The following is a 17,552-nucleotide window of genomic DNA, read 5'->3' as shown; positions in this document are numbered from 1 at the left end:
AAAGCCAACAAATACTCTAGTGTATTGTTTCTCAACATATGTTCTCCAGGTCAACAGCATCACTTATGAACTTTTTAGAAATGGAAAACTACTTAGTTTTATCCCAGATCTGTTAAATAAGAAACTCTGGGGCTGGCACCACGCAACCTGCATTTTTATATCCTCCAGATGATTTGGATGTACATTAAAGATTGGCAGTAATTTCTTTAGAGGTTAAAAGCATGGGTTTCTAAATCTGACAGACCTGAATTCAAGTTCCACTGTTGAATATTTCTACTTTGGGCAAGTTAACGATCTCTGAAACCCAGTTCCCTCAACTAGTAAATTTAAATGTCACCTCATTTGGATTAAAAGTGATTATAAATTGCCTTAGTATAAAAGTTGTTTTTTTTTTTTAATGATAACAATTCCTCATACAATTATACCATAGTTCAGTGATTCAAAGGCACATTTATTCTAAATTTTAGTATTTTGAGTGTTTGAAGGAGCTTCAAAGAGTTGATGGAATATCTTTTAATTCCTTTTTCCATAAACTTTTATATGTCTTAAAGTTGCATGACTTGAAAATATTGTGAGGCAGTTTAATTGGTAGCATTTTTCCCCTTAGTTGCTTGTAAAATAATGGCCTAATTTTAATTCAGTAGTGACTTTGATCCAATGAAATACAGTTTATGCTAAAGGTCCATGAGAAAGAGGAGGTTGAAGTATACAGTGGCTATGGCAAGAACTGAATTGGTTCCAGAGAGTGCAGAAATCATATTTTGCAAATATGAGGGGACTTCAGAAGGTTTGTGGAAAAGTAGAATTAAACAATAAGGCAATTTCGGGGAGGGGGGAGCCAATGAAAACCCTACTGAGCACAGTTCTAACCTGACACATAATGGACTTGAATTGACTTAGCAGCAATTGGAAATAGCAAAATAATCCCCAAACCCGAAGTACATCATTGCATCCTCCTCCCTGTTCTTGTTAAGTGTCAACTTGGTTGTGACTCATAGCAATCCTGTGTAGGGTGTCCAAGGAGTGGCTGCTGGGTTTGAACCGCAGACCTAGTGGTTGGCATTTCAGTGCTTATCCTACATCACCAGACCAGGCACCTCTCCTCCCTATGGTGGTGGTGTTGGTGTGCCGTGGAGTCAGTTCCTACTCAAAGGTGACCCTGCATAGGGTTTTCGAAGCTGTAAACAAGAGCAGAAAGCCTCATCTTTCTCTTGCAGAGTGGCTGGTAGTTTCAAACTGATGACCTTGAGGTTAGCACTCCAGCTCCTCTCTAACTACAATAAATCTACACATTGTTCTTCAGAGGTGCAAAAGAGGTTTTCAGACTCAGCTCCTACCTGGCAAGATAAACACATTCGCAAATAACCCAATTTTATGCCATATTGCAAATATTAAAGTGCTAAGGAGCTCTGGTAGAGTAGTGGTTATAATAAGGGCTGCTAATCTCATGGTCAGCGGTTTGAAACCACCAGAGGTCTGCAGAGAAAAGATGAGACTTTCTGCTCCTGTAAAGATTTACAGCTTCAGAAGCCCTATGTAGGGTCGCTGTGAGTCAGAACCAATTCCACAGCATTTAACCACCACCACCTACCATATATAAGCTAGGTACTGAAGAAATAGACATCTCCAAAAATTTATGTTAAGTGGAAGAAAATCTAGCTGTAGAATAATAGATAAATATTTTACTTTTGTATAAAATAGTAGGCAAAATAAGATTTTTATTTCAGGAATCATAAAATCAGGAAGGATGCATAAGAAATTAAAGTAGAGACCTAGAGAGGTGGGGGAAAAAGAGGCCAAATACTTTTTTTCACTATGCTTTTTAATATGTTTCTTTTTTTGAACCATGTTAATATATTACTCATGCAAACATATTTAAGCAATAAAAAGTCTTCCATCAGTTTCATTCTTTAAAAAAGAATGAACTTAATTTCTCAACACAAGCTCCATCAAGTTCAACACATTTCTTTAAGTGATGAAGCCACTCATTTTGCCCATCCCTAAAGAACTGAGTGTCCTGGGAATTTAAACATGTGAATGCACTATTTTTTACATTACTAACTGAAGAAAATTAGGTGGCTTTGAAAGATGCAATTAAAGATTGCTGTTGGTGTATGCCAACAGCTGGTGAGTTTGAGCCATTGACCTTGAGGTTAAGCAGTCCACTACCTACCCTAAAGAGCACAGTGGGACTCTCCAAGATTCGGAAACAAAATCAGAAGGAGCCAAATCAGGATATCTAATGAGTTTCCATCAAAAGTCTTATAAAATTGTCCTATGTGATGGAGCAATGAGCAGGAGCAGTGTCATGGTGGAGAAAGGTTCTCTGGTGAAGCTTTCCTGGGTGTTTTTCTGCTAAAGCCTACTAACTTTCTCAGAACACTATCATAATAACCAAAAGGGAGGAGCACGCTCAGCATTTCTCCAACTGAGAGAACTGAAGAAAAATTTCAAGCTTCAACATGCAAAAACATAAGGGTTCTTAAAGCAAAATATTGAATGATACAGAAAGCATCAAAAGAAGATGGAAAGAATACACAGAGTCATTGTACCAAAAAGAAATGGTTGATGTTCAACAATGTCAACAGGTAGTGTATGATCAAGAGCCAGTGATATTGAAGGAAGTCCAAGGTGCACTGAAGCCATTGGCAAAAAATAAGGTCCAGGAAATTGATAGAATACAAATTGAAATCTTTCAAGAAACTGAAGAGGCTCTCTTCTATGCCAAAAATTTGGAAGACAACTACCTGGCCAACTGACAGTAAGAGATCCATATTTGTGCCCATTCAAAGAGTGGTGACCCAACAGAGTACGGAAATCATCCGACAGTATCGTTAATATCACAAACAAGTAAAATTTTGCTATAGATAATTTAAAAATGGCTGCAGCAGTACACTGATAGGGAACTGTCAGAGGTTCAGGCTGGATTCAGAAGAGGATGTAGAATGAGGGGTATCATTTCTGATGTCAGATGGGTCTTGACTGAAAGCAGGGAATACCATAAAAATGTTTACTTGTACTTTATTGACTACACAAAGGCTTTTGATTGTATGAATCATGACAAGCTATGGACAACATTGCAGAGAATGAGTATTATGGAACACTTAATTGTGTTCTTGAGAAACTTATACATACACCAAGAGGTTCCTCTTAAGCATAACAGAACAAGGGAACACTGAAAACTCTACTAGTCTGCTTCTAGAAGGTCACTGCACAGGTCTACTCTCATACGCTAGGTTGTTGTGCATTGAAATGGACTTGAAAGCAACTGGTTCTGGCTGTTTTTTTGCTTTTACCATGAAGAAGGTTTATACTTGTGCTAGGAAAAATGATTTTATGAATTTTTAAGGTTGTTTTACAGGCTCACTTAGATTTGTAACAACCATGACACTTTAACAAATACGGTCGCTATCTGTTCCTACCCAGGATTGCTAAATGGGGCCTCTCTCAGTGTGTGTATTGGGAAAGACCTCCACAAGTAATTGTTAAATAAAGGCTGAGCATCACTGTTACCAAAACCAAACCCACTGCCATTAATTCAATTCCAACTCTTGGTGACACAAGAGAAATACCCCATAGGGTTTCCACGGCTGTAAAGCTTTACAGAAGCAGACTGCCACATCTTTCTCCTTCAGAGGGATTGTTCTGTTCAAACAATTTACCTTTCAGTTAGCAGCTGAGCATTTTACTGCTGTACCACCAGGACTCCCCGAAAATCACCATAGAGAGGCAAAAATAATAAGAATGCTGTCTAACAATTTTATAAAGATGGAAATCAGAAATGATAATCTTTAGTTGAATTATAAAAGACATTGGGCTAGTGTGGTAGTGATAAAATTTACTAGTAAATTCTAAATGGTACAGGTACAGAACAAAAATAGTAACAAAGTAGAATGTCTAATTCATTTTTCCCTTTACTGTCTTAGAAACTCAAATTTATTGTTTTATAGCCTTATCGCTGACAGATTGGAATTAATTAGCTGTTTGTTTAGTTGCGGTTTTAAAGTTACATTACTTTTCTAGTGTTCCTTGTAATAAAAAGTCATTGATGAGCTATAATGTTCCTGAACAGCAACTAGTCTTTCCTCTCTTCCCTTAGTTGTATAAAGAGAATTTCTTTTTCCTCACCATTCCCCATGTTTTCTGTGGTCGCTGAAAGAGAAGGTAGATAACTTGTACTCTCATTTTATAACTTGTGCTGGGAAACATTGCTATGTCATAATTCCCAAACAAGTTCCTCTCTCAGACTATCTATATACAGTGATAATATCAACGTCTAAGACAAACTCTAATGTGTACATGACCGACTTTAATGTTGGCAAGTTCATTTTTGTTTTTGTTGACATTTGTTGCCTGCTATTTCCCCTTGAATGTCGTCTTTTTAGTTATGGATGCTATTCTCTGTCTAAGCGAAATATAGTATTTTATTAAGTTTTTAAAGTTATTAAAATAACAACAAAAATATAAGAACATCTGAATTTCTTGAACTATATTTCCTCTTGCTAAGCTATAATTTCCAAGCATGCCCTTATCTCATTAACACATGGAAATGTGTGCTTATCTTATCCTAAGATCTTTCCTTTCCTTTTTTTTTTTTTTTAAAGAAACTTGTGGTGGAAAATGTTGATGTGCTAACACAAATGAGGACCAGCTTTGACAAACCAGACCAGATGGCTGCACTCTTTAAAAGATTATCGTGTGAGTAACTCATGATGCTTTTTGTAGACATTAAGACAACTTTGACATTGAGTTTTTAAGTTTTGCTTTAAATTTGTTACACGTAAATATAAGTAGTAAAAATATCACAAGCACTCTTTAGCTTATTAAGAGAATTAGAAAAAATTTTAACCATACTTGTATGTCAGATACTTAATGTATATTCATTCTCCACTGTCAATGAGTTGTTTCCAACTCATAGTGAGCCTATAAGACAGAGTAGACCTTCACTTTAGGGTTTTTGAGACCTTAAGTCTTTATGACAACCTCATCTGTCTGCCATGTAGTAGTAGCTGGTGAATTTGAATAGCCAACCTTGTAATTAGCAGAACCATGGCTTCTTCAGTGGATGTTATCAATTAAAATAGCTCTGGTAGTACAGTGGTTACAAGATGGGCTGCTAATTTCACGGTCAGCTGCTAATTTCACTGTCAGTAGTTCGAAACTACCAGCTATTCTGCAGGAGAAAGATGAGGCTTTCTGCTCCCATAAAGATTTACGGCCTCGGAAACCCTAAGTCAGAGCTGCTATGAGTTGGAACCAACTCAAAGGCACTTAACAATGATAGCATCATCAATTAATTATTGAACCCACTAATATCAGTGTAGTAGATCTACATTAATTTAAAGAATTTTTAATAACTTATATGTGTGTAACTTTCTAAACATCAACTTTATTATGTTTACATATAATACAGTGTACACATTTAAGTGAACCACATGGTATACATTATGGCAAATGTCTATAACTGTACAAGCATTGATTGCCCCATGAAGATAAATAGGTCTACCATCCCAGAAAGTTTCCTCTCAATCCTTATGCTTAAACGCAAATAGCCACTGATCTGATTTTTATCACTACATATTTATTTGGCTTCTTCTAGAATCCTATAAATGGAATTACATAGTATATACTCAGATCTAGCTTTTTTTCATTTAGCATAAATTCATCATTATTAAGTGAATCAGTAGTTTTTATTCTTTTTTGTTGTTAAATAGTATTCCATTTCAGGAATATACCTGAGCCTGTAACTTTTTAAATGTCTTCTCAACAGTGATTTATTGTGGGAAGTATATTATAAAACAGTTGAATCTTAAGTATTTATTAAAGTGGGTCTAGTCAGATAATTTTCAGATACACCTGAATTCATTCATTTTTGTGTGTGTGTGTGTGTGCCTGAATTCTTAATATTAAAATTAGAAATTACGTTTAAAGTTCTACTTATTTGTTCATTTAAAAACTTAACCTGATATTAAAAAAGATGAAATATCAAATAAAATATTCTTTGAATTTGATAAAACAGGAGAGTTTATTTCCCAAATAAAACCAGGGGGTTTCAAAAAGTTTGTTAAAAAAATGGAATTAAAAGATATTGGAATTTTCCCCAAGCTTTGTGAAGCCCTCATAAATAATTAAGAAAATTAAAGCTTTGTATGTATTTTACATACTTCCTTAATATTTTTCTTTTAAATGCTTTGAGCCATATCAGATTTTATAAAACTTTGATACTTTAGAGAACTGACTAGTCTATCTTATTCGGCTTGAAAAACAAAAGCGTATTTAATAAAAATTAGTATAAAATTAAGCCATGTTGACTTGTTATTGTCAGGACTATAAAAGGAAAGGGGTGATGGAACTGTTCTATTTTCTGTTAGTGGTGATGATGGTAAAAACACAAATATACGCGTGTTAAAATGCAAAGAACTTTAAACCCCAAATATAAAAACTGTCTGGTCAGAAGTAAAATTAGTCAAAGAAAACACAGAGAGTCATTTGGTGGCATTGTCGGGAAGAGGGTGCATATAAATACGTAGTGGGAATTATTCATTTTAATCTATTTTTAATTAATTGCTTTACTATATAATCTTTTTATTATTTGTGGGGTTTTTTGTTTTCTTGTTTCTCTCATTAAAAACTTAACTTGACCATTCCATATACTTGCCTACTAATAAACAACCTTTTAGCTCTGTAATATCAAATTGTTGTTGTTAAGAGCAGTTGAGTCGGTCCGGACTTAGAGTGACCGTAATAAGGGTTTCCAAGGAGCGGCTGCGAACTGCTGACCTTGTGGTTCAAACCAACCTTGCAATCCAGTGCTTTAGCCCACAGCACCACACCAGAACTCCAACATCAGATTTTGTTGTTGTTTTCAAGTGCCGTCGAGTCGATTTCGACCCATAGTGACCCTGTATAGGGTTTCTAAGGAGCAGCTGATGAGCAAAAGCAGTCAATCCATTGTGATGTTCAATACTTTGCTTACCTTTATTTAACTCTCTGGCACTATTGCCATTAAGTACTGGACTACTTGCTGATCAGACTAGACGGCATTTAACAACAAGAGCTCGTATATATGAAATTTGTCTTTAAGTAGATTTTTTTTAAGTCTGCTGTTGTATTCTTTCCTTGGGATGTTAATGAAAATTATGGGGGATGAGGAGAAGTGTTGGTGAAATAGCTATGACAAAGTTAAAATTTTTTAGAGTGCAATTTCTCAGAACTATTGTACAAATCAAAAGGAAACTGTTTCAACAAACTTAATTAATTATGGATGTTATCCTTTAAAGGGAGGGGGGAGTATGGTGGCTCTGTAGGATAAGCACTGGCCTATGAAACACAAGGTTGGTGGTTCAAGCCCACCAATCACTCTGTGGGAGAAAGATTAAGACTTTCTTCCCACACAAAGATTTGCAGCCTTACAATATTATACAGGGTTACCATGAGTTGGAACCAACTCCATAGCGGTTAACAACAGCAATTTAACTCTGTTTCCAATTATTTATTTACTTCCTTGGCATTCCTTAATCTGGGTATATTGTTATTGTTCTGTGTTTTTCTTGTTTTCTGACCTTGGAATGTCCTTTTCTCTTTAGTCCTCAGTACCCAACTTGGATAACATTTTCTCAGAGAAATCTTTCTTGATCAACTTCATTCTTTCTCTGGATAATAACAATTTTCTAGTCTCATATTTTGAGTCACCATTTCACTGAACATCTGCTGGTCTGCTTAGGTATCAGGCACTTTACTAAATGCTGTTGTTAAGTTCCGTCCAGTATGTTTCGACTCATAGTGACCCTGTATAGGGTTTCTGAGGAGTCAGTGATAGGTTTGAACTGCTAGCTGTTAACAGTCCAGTATTTATCCTATAGTGTCACACCAGGATTCCTTGCTGAGTGCTAGAGTTAGATTAAAAGATTGCAAGACTAGGTCCTGCTCATGTAGAATATATAACATATTTGTGCTTTATGTCATTTTTTTAATACTACTATTATAATATTCATCATGTTTTAATTTATATTTGGGCATTTTAATAAAATGGTAAAAATTTAAACAAGCCACACAAAAGACAGAAAGTCAAAGCAATTTTCCCCATTCTTACTCCTCAGAGGTTTTCTACCCATCTCCTAGAAATTTGTTGTATACATACACATAGACAAATGTACATAGATTTTTATTCCTCCCATAACTATGACATATTTTCTTAGTTCTGTTGACAGCCAAATTAGACTGCTACTTGAGATCTAGATCATTGTTCTGTATTATCTCATAGCGCCAAAATAGAAAATCTAAAGGTGTTCACCCTTCTAATCCTCATCTTCCTTGTTTTTGTTAAATCAGTTTTTTATTGAATGTGTAGTAGTTTTCAGAGTAATACTTTCTAATCAAAATGTGGTTAAAGGAAAATTCATTTGTGGTCTTCAGCAGCCTGGTCCTGCCAAAACTGCTTGTGCTTTCAATAGGCATTTTGTGTTACTTGTCTCTCAAAACCACAGCAACTTTAGAATTTAACTTCTTCAATTTTCTGGGGCATTTGAGGATTTTACTTATGTTCATTCTAACCAGCTTCCACTTTCACCCCCCAGTTGCCATTCTTCCTACCTTCCCTTTCTGAAATTGGTTTATATAAGTGACTACCTTTATGATGGTTTCGACATTCTAGAGAACTTTTCTTATTTATTTAAAAGAATATAGTGTACTCTGTTTCAAGTAAACTGTAATTACCTCAAAGGTAAAATAGTTTAAATTAAGCACAAAAAAACACCAAAATACATTTCTACTAAGTTGATTCTAACTCATAACTACCTGAGGCTTAGTCTAATCTGTTGTAATCAAATTACCATTAATAGTGGCTTTTATTATAAGTGGATTGTCTGACTTTAAGAGTTTTTTCCAAGATTAAGAAAAAAACCAATTTGTTTTCTTCTTTCCTTTCTTTTCTTCAAATTTAGCTGTTGACAGTGTCTTGAAGAGGATGACAATAATTGGTGTGATATTATCCTTCCGATCACTGGCACAAGAAGCACTGAGAGATGTAAGAAATCATCTGAAAATACATTCCCTACATCTAAATAATTCCTTTTAAATTTTCTGGAAATTAATTAAGATATTCTTTAATTTTACAGTTGGTAAAGGAGCTCTGGTAGCGTAATGGTTACGAGTTGGGCTGCTAATCTCAAGGCCAGCAGTTCAATACTACCAGCGGTTCTGTGAAAGAAAGATGAGGCTTTCTGCTCTTGTAACAATTTATAGCCTCGGAAACCCTAGACAGGGTCGCCATGGGTTGACCTTAATAACAATACATGCATACTTAAAATTCCAGTCTTTCTTAAAAATCACCATAAAATCCAAACCCATTGCCTTCAAGTTGATTCTGACTCAACAACCTAATGATACAGAGCAGAATTGCCGCATAATGAGATAAAGTTTCTAAAGTAGTAAATCTTTATGGAAGTAAAGTGCCACATTTTCTTCCTACACAGTAGCTGTTGGGTTCAAACTGCTAACCTCGGTTACCAGCCAAGTGCGTAACCACCCTGCCACCAGTACTCCTAGTTATATATAGTACTAGAAATTAGAATTGAAGCCATTTTTTTTCCAAAATTTGAGCAGTATAATATCTGCATGCTACACTTGTTTTTATTTTTTAACTTTACTAGTAATCCTTAGAGAATTTTTTTTTCAATTTGAAAGTTTTTGATTTGTCATTGAATATATTCCACTTGCTTGTTTCTTAGTACTTTGGAAAATCACATGAAAATAAAAATAGACAAAGTAAAATAATGTACATGAAAAAATTAAATGGTAGCTTTTTATAAAGTTGTTGTTGTTGTTGGTGGTGGTGGTGGTGGTGTGCCATGGAGTTGATTCCAACTCAGCAACCCTGCATAGGTTTGTCGAGGTTGTAAATCTTTACAGGAGCAGAAAGCCTCATCTTTCTCCCGTGAACAGCTGGTAGTTTTGAACTTGACCTTGAGGTTAGATGCCCAACTCATAACCACTATACTACCAGAGGTCCTTTTATAGAGTTAGAGGTCCCTATTAATTGTAACTTCTTATTTCTTGTCTTACCTAGGTTTTATCCTACCACATTCCTTTTCTTGTAAGTTCAATTGAAGATTTTAAAGATCACATTCCGAGAGAAACTGATATGAAGGTAATAAATTAACTATTTGGATTTTATGGTTTGTATTTTATTTACATATAAAATACAAGGTAATGAATCCTAAACTATTGTAAAAATTCTATTTTAGAGTGGTTAGTTAACATGCTTTTCTTTGAAGATACATCTTTGAGAATTCAGGACCAAGGCATTTTGGAATTCATTCTCCCTAGATCACCTATGTTGTTGTTAAGTGCCATCAAGTCAGTTCTGAATCATAGCATATAGGGTTTCTGAGGAAGAGCTAGTGAGCTTGAACCATCGACCTTACAGTTTAAGATACCTTGCAGTTCAGTACATTAACCTTAACCCACAGTGCCACACCAGGACTCCTATAGCAATGTAAAATAGGCTGGAAATTGATCTTATTTTCCTTAAATTTAAGATTATATACATGTGATCGTAAAGCAGAATCAGAAAAATAATTATTTTAAGCAGAAAGATACATATAACAAAGTTATATATTAATGGTTCACAAAATATTGTGACTAGAGGCTTGCAAGAGCCTAACTCTGTATTTCTCTTAGAACATAAGTACCACAAATAACAAGAGTCACTATCTGTGTCCTGATACAGCAAATTATGACCAAAATTTCATGCTCTGAACGACTACTTGTATTATTCAGATCCTTTGTCCATTTTTAAATTGCATTGTTTCTTTTTCTGTTTGAGGTAAAGGTTCTTCATATATTCTAGATGTAAGTCCTTTACTGGATGTATTGTCTCTCATTCCATGAGTTGTCATTTCAATTTATAGATGGTGTCTACTGAAGCACACAATTTTTTACTTTGATACCCAATTTATATTAATTCTTTTATAGCTTGTACTTTTGATATCTTGTCAAAGAAACCATTGCCTCACCAAGGTCTTTAAGGTTTATGTCTACATTTTCTTTTTCAGTTGGTAGTGCTTTTGTTTATGTGTATATCAATTTTGAGTTAATTTTTATGTAAGGTTGAAGAGAAAAGAACCCCAAGTATATATCTCTAGAGTTTAAATATATCAAGGCATGCAGGATTTTTTATAAGCTGTAAGTTTTATTATATATTTTATACTGAGGTTTTTTTGTTGTATTACTCGGTAGAATCTGTTATGTAAGTAAATAGCTTTTAACTGAGGTATTGAACAGTCATAATGTCTTGAATAACAACAACAACAACAACATCTGTGGGAAAAAATTACATTAATGTTTAGAAATTTCTTTATCTTACTTTTTTAATCAGTATTCCTTTAAAGTCTGTTATAATAAGTAGCCTACCATAGTTATAGGTATGATGCAATTTGATTGCACTGAACCACTATAGTTTAATAAAAATTTATGGAACTAAATACTGGCTTAGTAATTTTGATTCACTTTCATTCATGTATATTATTTTTTGGCTGGATATTTTATATCCATTTCTAAGAAAAATAGCAGTAGGGAAGTTAAAGCCAGGAGCACATAAGTAAATATTAAACTACCTTGTTCTATGTAGGTTAGTTATGCATAGTTCTTGCTTCATCCTTGCTTCATCCAAGTCTTTGAATTTCCCTTGTGTTCTAATAGACTTTTAATTTACACAGTACATAGCCTCTGAAAGTATGATTCCTCAGAAATTTTTTAGGGTGGTTTTTACTCAGTTCTTATATTTCGTCAGGTTGCAATGAATGTGTATGAGTTATCATCAGCTGCTGGATTACCTTGTGAGATTGATCCTGCCTTGGTGGTAGCTCTCTCCTCACAAAAATCAGGTAAAAAATGCACTAATAAACATATCAAACTTCCAGAGCATACAGACAGGTGTGATACTCATTTGTTTATTCAAATACTTGTTTAAGAGGCCAAGTGAGTAAGGAATGATGTGGCTTTAATAAGTGACACATACAACATCAGTGAAGAAAACAAGTATAAATAAATATAAGTAAGTTTTTTAAAAATAGTTGGGTTGTAAAGGGTGCAAGGAAAATTGCGTTACCTGGATTAAGGAATAAAATTTAAAGAAAAGTGTTTGGAATGGTACAGCCACTGTGGAAAACAGTTTGGCAGTTCTTCAGAAAGTTGAAAGTTAAATATAGAACTACAATATTACCTAGCACTTTCACTCCAAGGTATATACCCCTTGTTGTTGTATACCCCTTGTTGTTGCTAAGTGCCATCATGTTAGTTCCCACTCATAGTGACCCTGTATAAGATTTTCAAGACTTTAAATCTTTGCAGAAGCAGAAAGCCTCATCTTTCTCCTGCTGAGAGGCTGATGTGCTCCAACCGCAGACCTTGTGATTCACAGTCCAGCGCTTATCCTATGGAGCTATCGCGCTCCCCATATTACCCAGCAGTGGTGGTGGGTGTATGCCATCCAGTTGTTTCTGACTCATAGTGATCTTTAATAAGAGTTTCCAAGGCTGTAAATCTTTACAGGATCAGAAAGCCACATCTTTCTCTCACTGATCTTTAATAAGAGTTTCCAAGGCTGTAAATCTTTACAGGATCAGAAAGCCACATCTTTCTCTCACTGAGCAACTGGTAGATTCGGACTACTGACTTGGCAGTTAGCAGCAGCCCAGCTATACTGTAATCCATTACACTACCGGGGTTCCTATACCTAATTGTTGTTAAGTGCCGCTGAGTCGTTTTCAACCCATAGCAAGCCTGTATAGAGTTTATAAAGAGCAACTGGTGAGTTTGAACCACCAACCATGTGATTCAAACCAGCCCTTGCAGTTGAGTGTTTATCCTACAGAGCCACACTAGGACGTTCTGTTTTACTTGCTAGAGTGATGTTGAATGATAACTAGAAGTTCAAGGGTACCAGATAAGAAGTGTTTAGTTAATCCACCATGAGTATACATTAAAGTAAATATTTTAGAAAGAATTGTATGTTTAAAAGATTTTGTTTTTAGTGCTTGATATTTTCATTCATGGGAGTTCTGATGTGGCATTGTAGGATAAGCACTGGACTGCAAGATCTATTTAAACTGCAAGGTAGGTGGTTCATATTCACCAGCCACTCCTCAGTAACCCTATATAGAAGGTTGCTGTGAGTCAGAACTGACTAGCTGGCACTTAACAACATAGTTACTACTTTATTTTGTATTTTTCCTAGCAAAATTGTGATCCGTTCTCAAGTGTGCTAATTAAATAATTTATACAAAATAAAATTTTGTTTTGTCTGGTATAAATGATCAACTTTTAATAATCTTGAAGAGAAATACTTTGGTTTTACTCTTAACTTTTGTCTTTTAGAAAACATTAGTCCAGAAGAAGAATATAAAATTGCTTGCCTCCTCATGGTCTTTGTGGCAGTTTCTTTGCCAACTCTGGCTAGTAATGTGATGTCGCAGTACAGCCCTGCTATAGAAGGTAATAGTGGTTTAATACTGTTTTGGCAGTGGAAAATTGGATTTTGATACGTAGATTTTTTTTCTTTATATAATTTGTGTTCTTTTTAATACAATGTGGTTAAAGTTTTCTCAGTTAACTAGCTGTTGTGTGCCTTTGGATAGTCCGCTTCTCTGTCCTGGTGTGGTGCTGTGGGTTAATGCACTGGACTGCAAAGTTGGTTTGAACAGCAAGGTCGGTTCAAGCTCACCAGCTGCTCCTTAGAAACCCTATATAGATAGAGTCGCTATGGGTCAGAACCGACTCGACAGCACTTTACAACAGCGAGACTCCAGTTAATTGATATCTGAAACGTACATGTGTGAGTGTACATGTGTCTGAATGTATATATGGTACTGGATGATTAGGGAAGAGCTAATTTTTAAAATTATTTTAGGATTAAGTGATTTAATATGTAAGCAGCTAGGAGACTCTGTTGTTTTTAAGTTTGCAAGACATAAAACTTACTGTTTCATTTAAAGCTTTGTTTAAGGAGTATTTACATATTTAATATAGGCATTATTAATCTGTTGCTCTTTTACTACATTATTTTTAAGCTAAAGGACTAAATTGCCACTCTATCAGTTTGACTATTGGTCTAGTTCAAGTGAAAGGCTATGCAACCAAGCCTGTTTTTAATCATGCTACTATTTACATAGATTGTAAGTCATTAAGGGTTTGCCTCTGCATTATTTTATGTTGTGGGGTTACACAAAAACCACACAGAGCTATTTGTACTTTCTCAGGGCACTGCAACAATATACATTGCTTGGCCAAAGCCATCAATCAGATTGCAGCAGCTTTGTTTACAATTCACAAAGGGAGCATTGAAGATCGTCTTAAAGAATTCCTGGCGGTATGTATAATCCAGTAGCAAAATTTACATCAAAATGATTGAAATTACAACTGATCAGATATAACAATTATATTCTTTTTACCTTGAATGTTCTCTAATGGCATATGCCTTTTGACATTCTTTTCTTGGGGAGAATGAATGTCATTCTCTAATTTATTGAAAGAACAGGTGAAAGTAGATCATTAAAACCAAGGAGCAATCAGTCTAACCTTTCCCCCTTGTGGACGCAGAAGTGTCTTACTCATTTCTAAAACTCTGCAATATAATAGCTAATGTTTGGTTGGTAACTGAAAATATGCCACGGGTTTTGAAGATAGGATGATTGAGGCAAAAAGCTCCCTCTAAAAACATAATTTTTTCTTTTTGGACGAGAGATGCTAATGGTAATAAACTCAAAGAAAGAATACTAGGCAGTGTTACATCGAGCCTCAAGAGTATGGCTCTTAGTTTCGATGTCAGCATAGTATCTTTTTTTTTTCTCAACATACCATTTTTCCATTTGAAACATGTACCATGGTATAATCAACACTAAAATATTTGCTTAAATGATAAATCCTGTTAGCTGCTTAAAAAGATATTTTTATTTTTAAAGCAAATTATAGTACTAACTTGAGGATAAAGTAACTTGTACTTGTGCTATGAGTTGGAACCGACTCCATGGCACATAACCACAACCACCAAACACTTCTTATTTAATTATTTAATTGCTTATGTATTATACTGAATGATTGAAATGTGTTAGAAGTTGAAGAACATAGAAAATTAGTATCTGATGAACATTGCATTAAAAAAAAAAAAACTTATTTAAAATGTATGTGCATCTTTAAGCTTGCATCCTCCAGTCTTTTGAAAATTGGCCAAGAGACCGATAAAACTACAACAAGAAATAGAGAATCTGTGTATTTACTGCTAGATATGGTAAGTTGTACTTCATTAACAAAAACACTTGGCCTTTATATTTATATTATGTATCAGTTTGAACTCACTTCCATTTTTCCTATTTCTCTATATTCTGAATCCATCTGATAGAAGTTTTTAGAATTCTCTACTCCTACTCAGTTTCTTCTCTGAAGCATTCATGAATCAGCTGTGCTTATTTCTACTATGACTTTCCCTTCATTTAAAATAACTCCTCTTACCTGAAGATAGATATTTGTGTCTATCCTAATGACTCAGAACTTCTATAGCTCAAATCTTTTTTTTTCTACTCTGGCTTGACATGCCTTGGTTCTGTAGTGGTTACACATTGGGCTGCTAACCAGAAGGTCAGCAATTCAAATCTGCTAGCCGCTCCTCCAGAGAAAGATGAAACTTTTTGCTCCAGTAAGGATTTAATTATTTAATAGAATACATAGCAGGTCATTCACATTTCAGATTTTAAAAATAATTTGTGTCTGTTGATAATAAAAGCAGATAAGAAATTATGGTTGCAAGTATCAGTGAATGTCCCCATTATAAAAAACTTAAATTCTGGTGAATTTTTGAATTTTTCAGATTGTGCAGGAATCCCCATTCCTAACAATGGATCTTTTGGAATCTTGTTTTCCATACGTCTTGCTGAGAAATGCGTACCATGCAGTCTACAAACAAAGTGTTACATCCTCTGCATAAAATATCTACTGTTGAAGATAAGCACGCATTTTTGTTGCCTCAGTTTTACCTGTAAACTGTGGAACTATTTTACCTTAAGGCCTGAAAAACAGTTTTGTGGGTTATAAATTTCTTTCATACAGTTGTATTTTCTGATCATTGGTTTCTTAATATGGTGGTAATTCAATAAAACCTGGTTGATTGAGGGTGCACATTCATTGAATTAACTGAAATTATTCCTATAATTTAGAGTATCATTTGTTTTAAAAACATACATTGTCTACATGTTTTTGATATTTGATAATGAAAAAACCCTTTGCTTGTTTATTTCTGAAAAATAACTGTATTTAGTGATTATTTTAGATAGTGATACAGCATTCATCTGTGTGTAAATTATTTCATATACGGAAGAGTTCTGATCTGTACCTATGGTTCTTATTAAAATCAAAATTGGATGTGCATTTCTGTGATGTTATGAGTATATTTCTACTTTTTTCCTTATTTTGAAACATTTGCCAAACTAAATGCTATAACAAACACTGTGTAACATTAAAAATGTTAAAATAACTGCTCAGCATCAGAAGCAGACAATGTATCAAAATTCTAAACAGCAGCATATATTGTTGCTTTTATAAAGCCTAGAGATAAATTTAGACTAACTTCCATGGTGCCCCATTGGCATTAGTACTACCATTGTATCCTGCTGTATAATACACAATCATAGTCATTCATGAACTGTTGATAACAAATGTTAGTCCCTAATCACTTTTTATGTTTTAAATTTTTGAAATTCAAGTGTACCTGCCATAACACAAAATAAACACTAGAATGTATCACAGTTTGAATGATTTCTTTAATTTGGGATCCTCAAAAATTAATTTAGCAATATGAAAGTTTTTGAATTGTGTATATACAGTGTTGTATACCAGTTCAAATATTAAAAGGATTTGTTTTAAGGTTTTGAAAACATACCACTGGAAAATGGATTAAGATTAGCAAAATTACCTATTTTTTAAAAAAGATTACAAACTAAAAGGAAAACCTGTTTGCTGTCAGTTGCTATTTATATTAAATCTGTAACCAAATGGACAGAGTTATCTGAACAAGTGAATAAATATGAATTATCATGGAGCTAGTGAGAATGTTGCTCCTAGCAGCTGTACCAGTTGGTAATTAATAGAAAAGACACAGTGACGATTCGATGGAAGTTGGCATGGAGGGAAGAGCAGCTCATGTTGTTTGAAAACTAACCAGATGTTTTGCTGTTTGATTGGCATTGTAAAGACTGTTTCTCAGCAGCTTTGTATTTAGATATTATAGAGAGCTTTTATTGTTTAGTGCTTTCTATGTATACACTGGTAACTTGTGTCAAGATTAAAGAAAGCTGCTGCAGACTCAGTTACAATGCTTTTCTTTGTTCAGATACAAGAAATGGAATGATATTAAGGGGATAGAAGATTATCATACTGCTATCTTAATGTGTGCTTCCTCCAGTTTAAAACAGGAATAGTTGTCACTGTCAAAAAACTTCAACGATACCATGAAGATTCTTTAAAAGGGGAGGAAATTTTAAATGGAATGCTTTCTCAGACCT

General features: G+C 34.5%; 1 protein-coding gene across 2 annotated transcripts in view; it reads left to right on the top strand.

Annotated features, from left to right (window-relative positions):
* Nucleotides 1-16,826, top strand: part of NCKAP1 (NCK-associated protein 1) — a 112,638-nt gene extending 95,812 nt beyond the window's left edge. Inside the window, exons 25-32 of one of the 2 annotated variants that reach the window (XM_006864027.1) lie at nucleotides 4,605-4,698; nucleotides 8,943-9,025; nucleotides 10,067-10,147; nucleotides 11,792-11,885; nucleotides 13,378-13,494; nucleotides 14,259-14,368; nucleotides 15,197-15,286; nucleotides 15,863-16,826. In XM_006864027.1, the coding sequence (XP_006864089.1) occupies nucleotides 4,605-4,698; nucleotides 8,943-9,025; nucleotides 10,067-10,147; nucleotides 11,792-11,885; nucleotides 13,378-13,494; nucleotides 14,259-14,368; nucleotides 15,197-15,286; nucleotides 15,863-15,979 (786 nt within the window). In that variant the 3' untranslated portion in view covers nucleotides 15,980-16,826. The remainder of the gene's footprint in view (nucleotides 1-4,604; nucleotides 4,699-8,942; nucleotides 9,026-10,066; nucleotides 10,148-11,791; nucleotides 11,886-13,377; nucleotides 13,495-14,258; nucleotides 14,369-15,196; nucleotides 15,287-15,862) is intronic. The other variant, XM_006864028.1, reaches the window with a different exon arrangement.
* The last annotated feature ends 726 nt before the right edge of the window (nucleotides 16,827-17,552 follow it).

Source organism: Chrysochloris asiatica, unplaced genomic scaffold, assembly GCF_000296735.1.
Source record: "Chrysochloris asiatica unplaced genomic scaffold, ChrAsi1.0 scaffold00059, whole genome shotgun sequence".
In the NCBI taxonomy this organism is placed as follows: domain Eukaryota; kingdom Metazoa; phylum Chordata; class Mammalia; order Afrosoricida; family Chrysochloridae; genus Chrysochloris; species Chrysochloris asiatica.
This window is presented reverse-complemented; position numbering and strand designations above follow the sequence as displayed.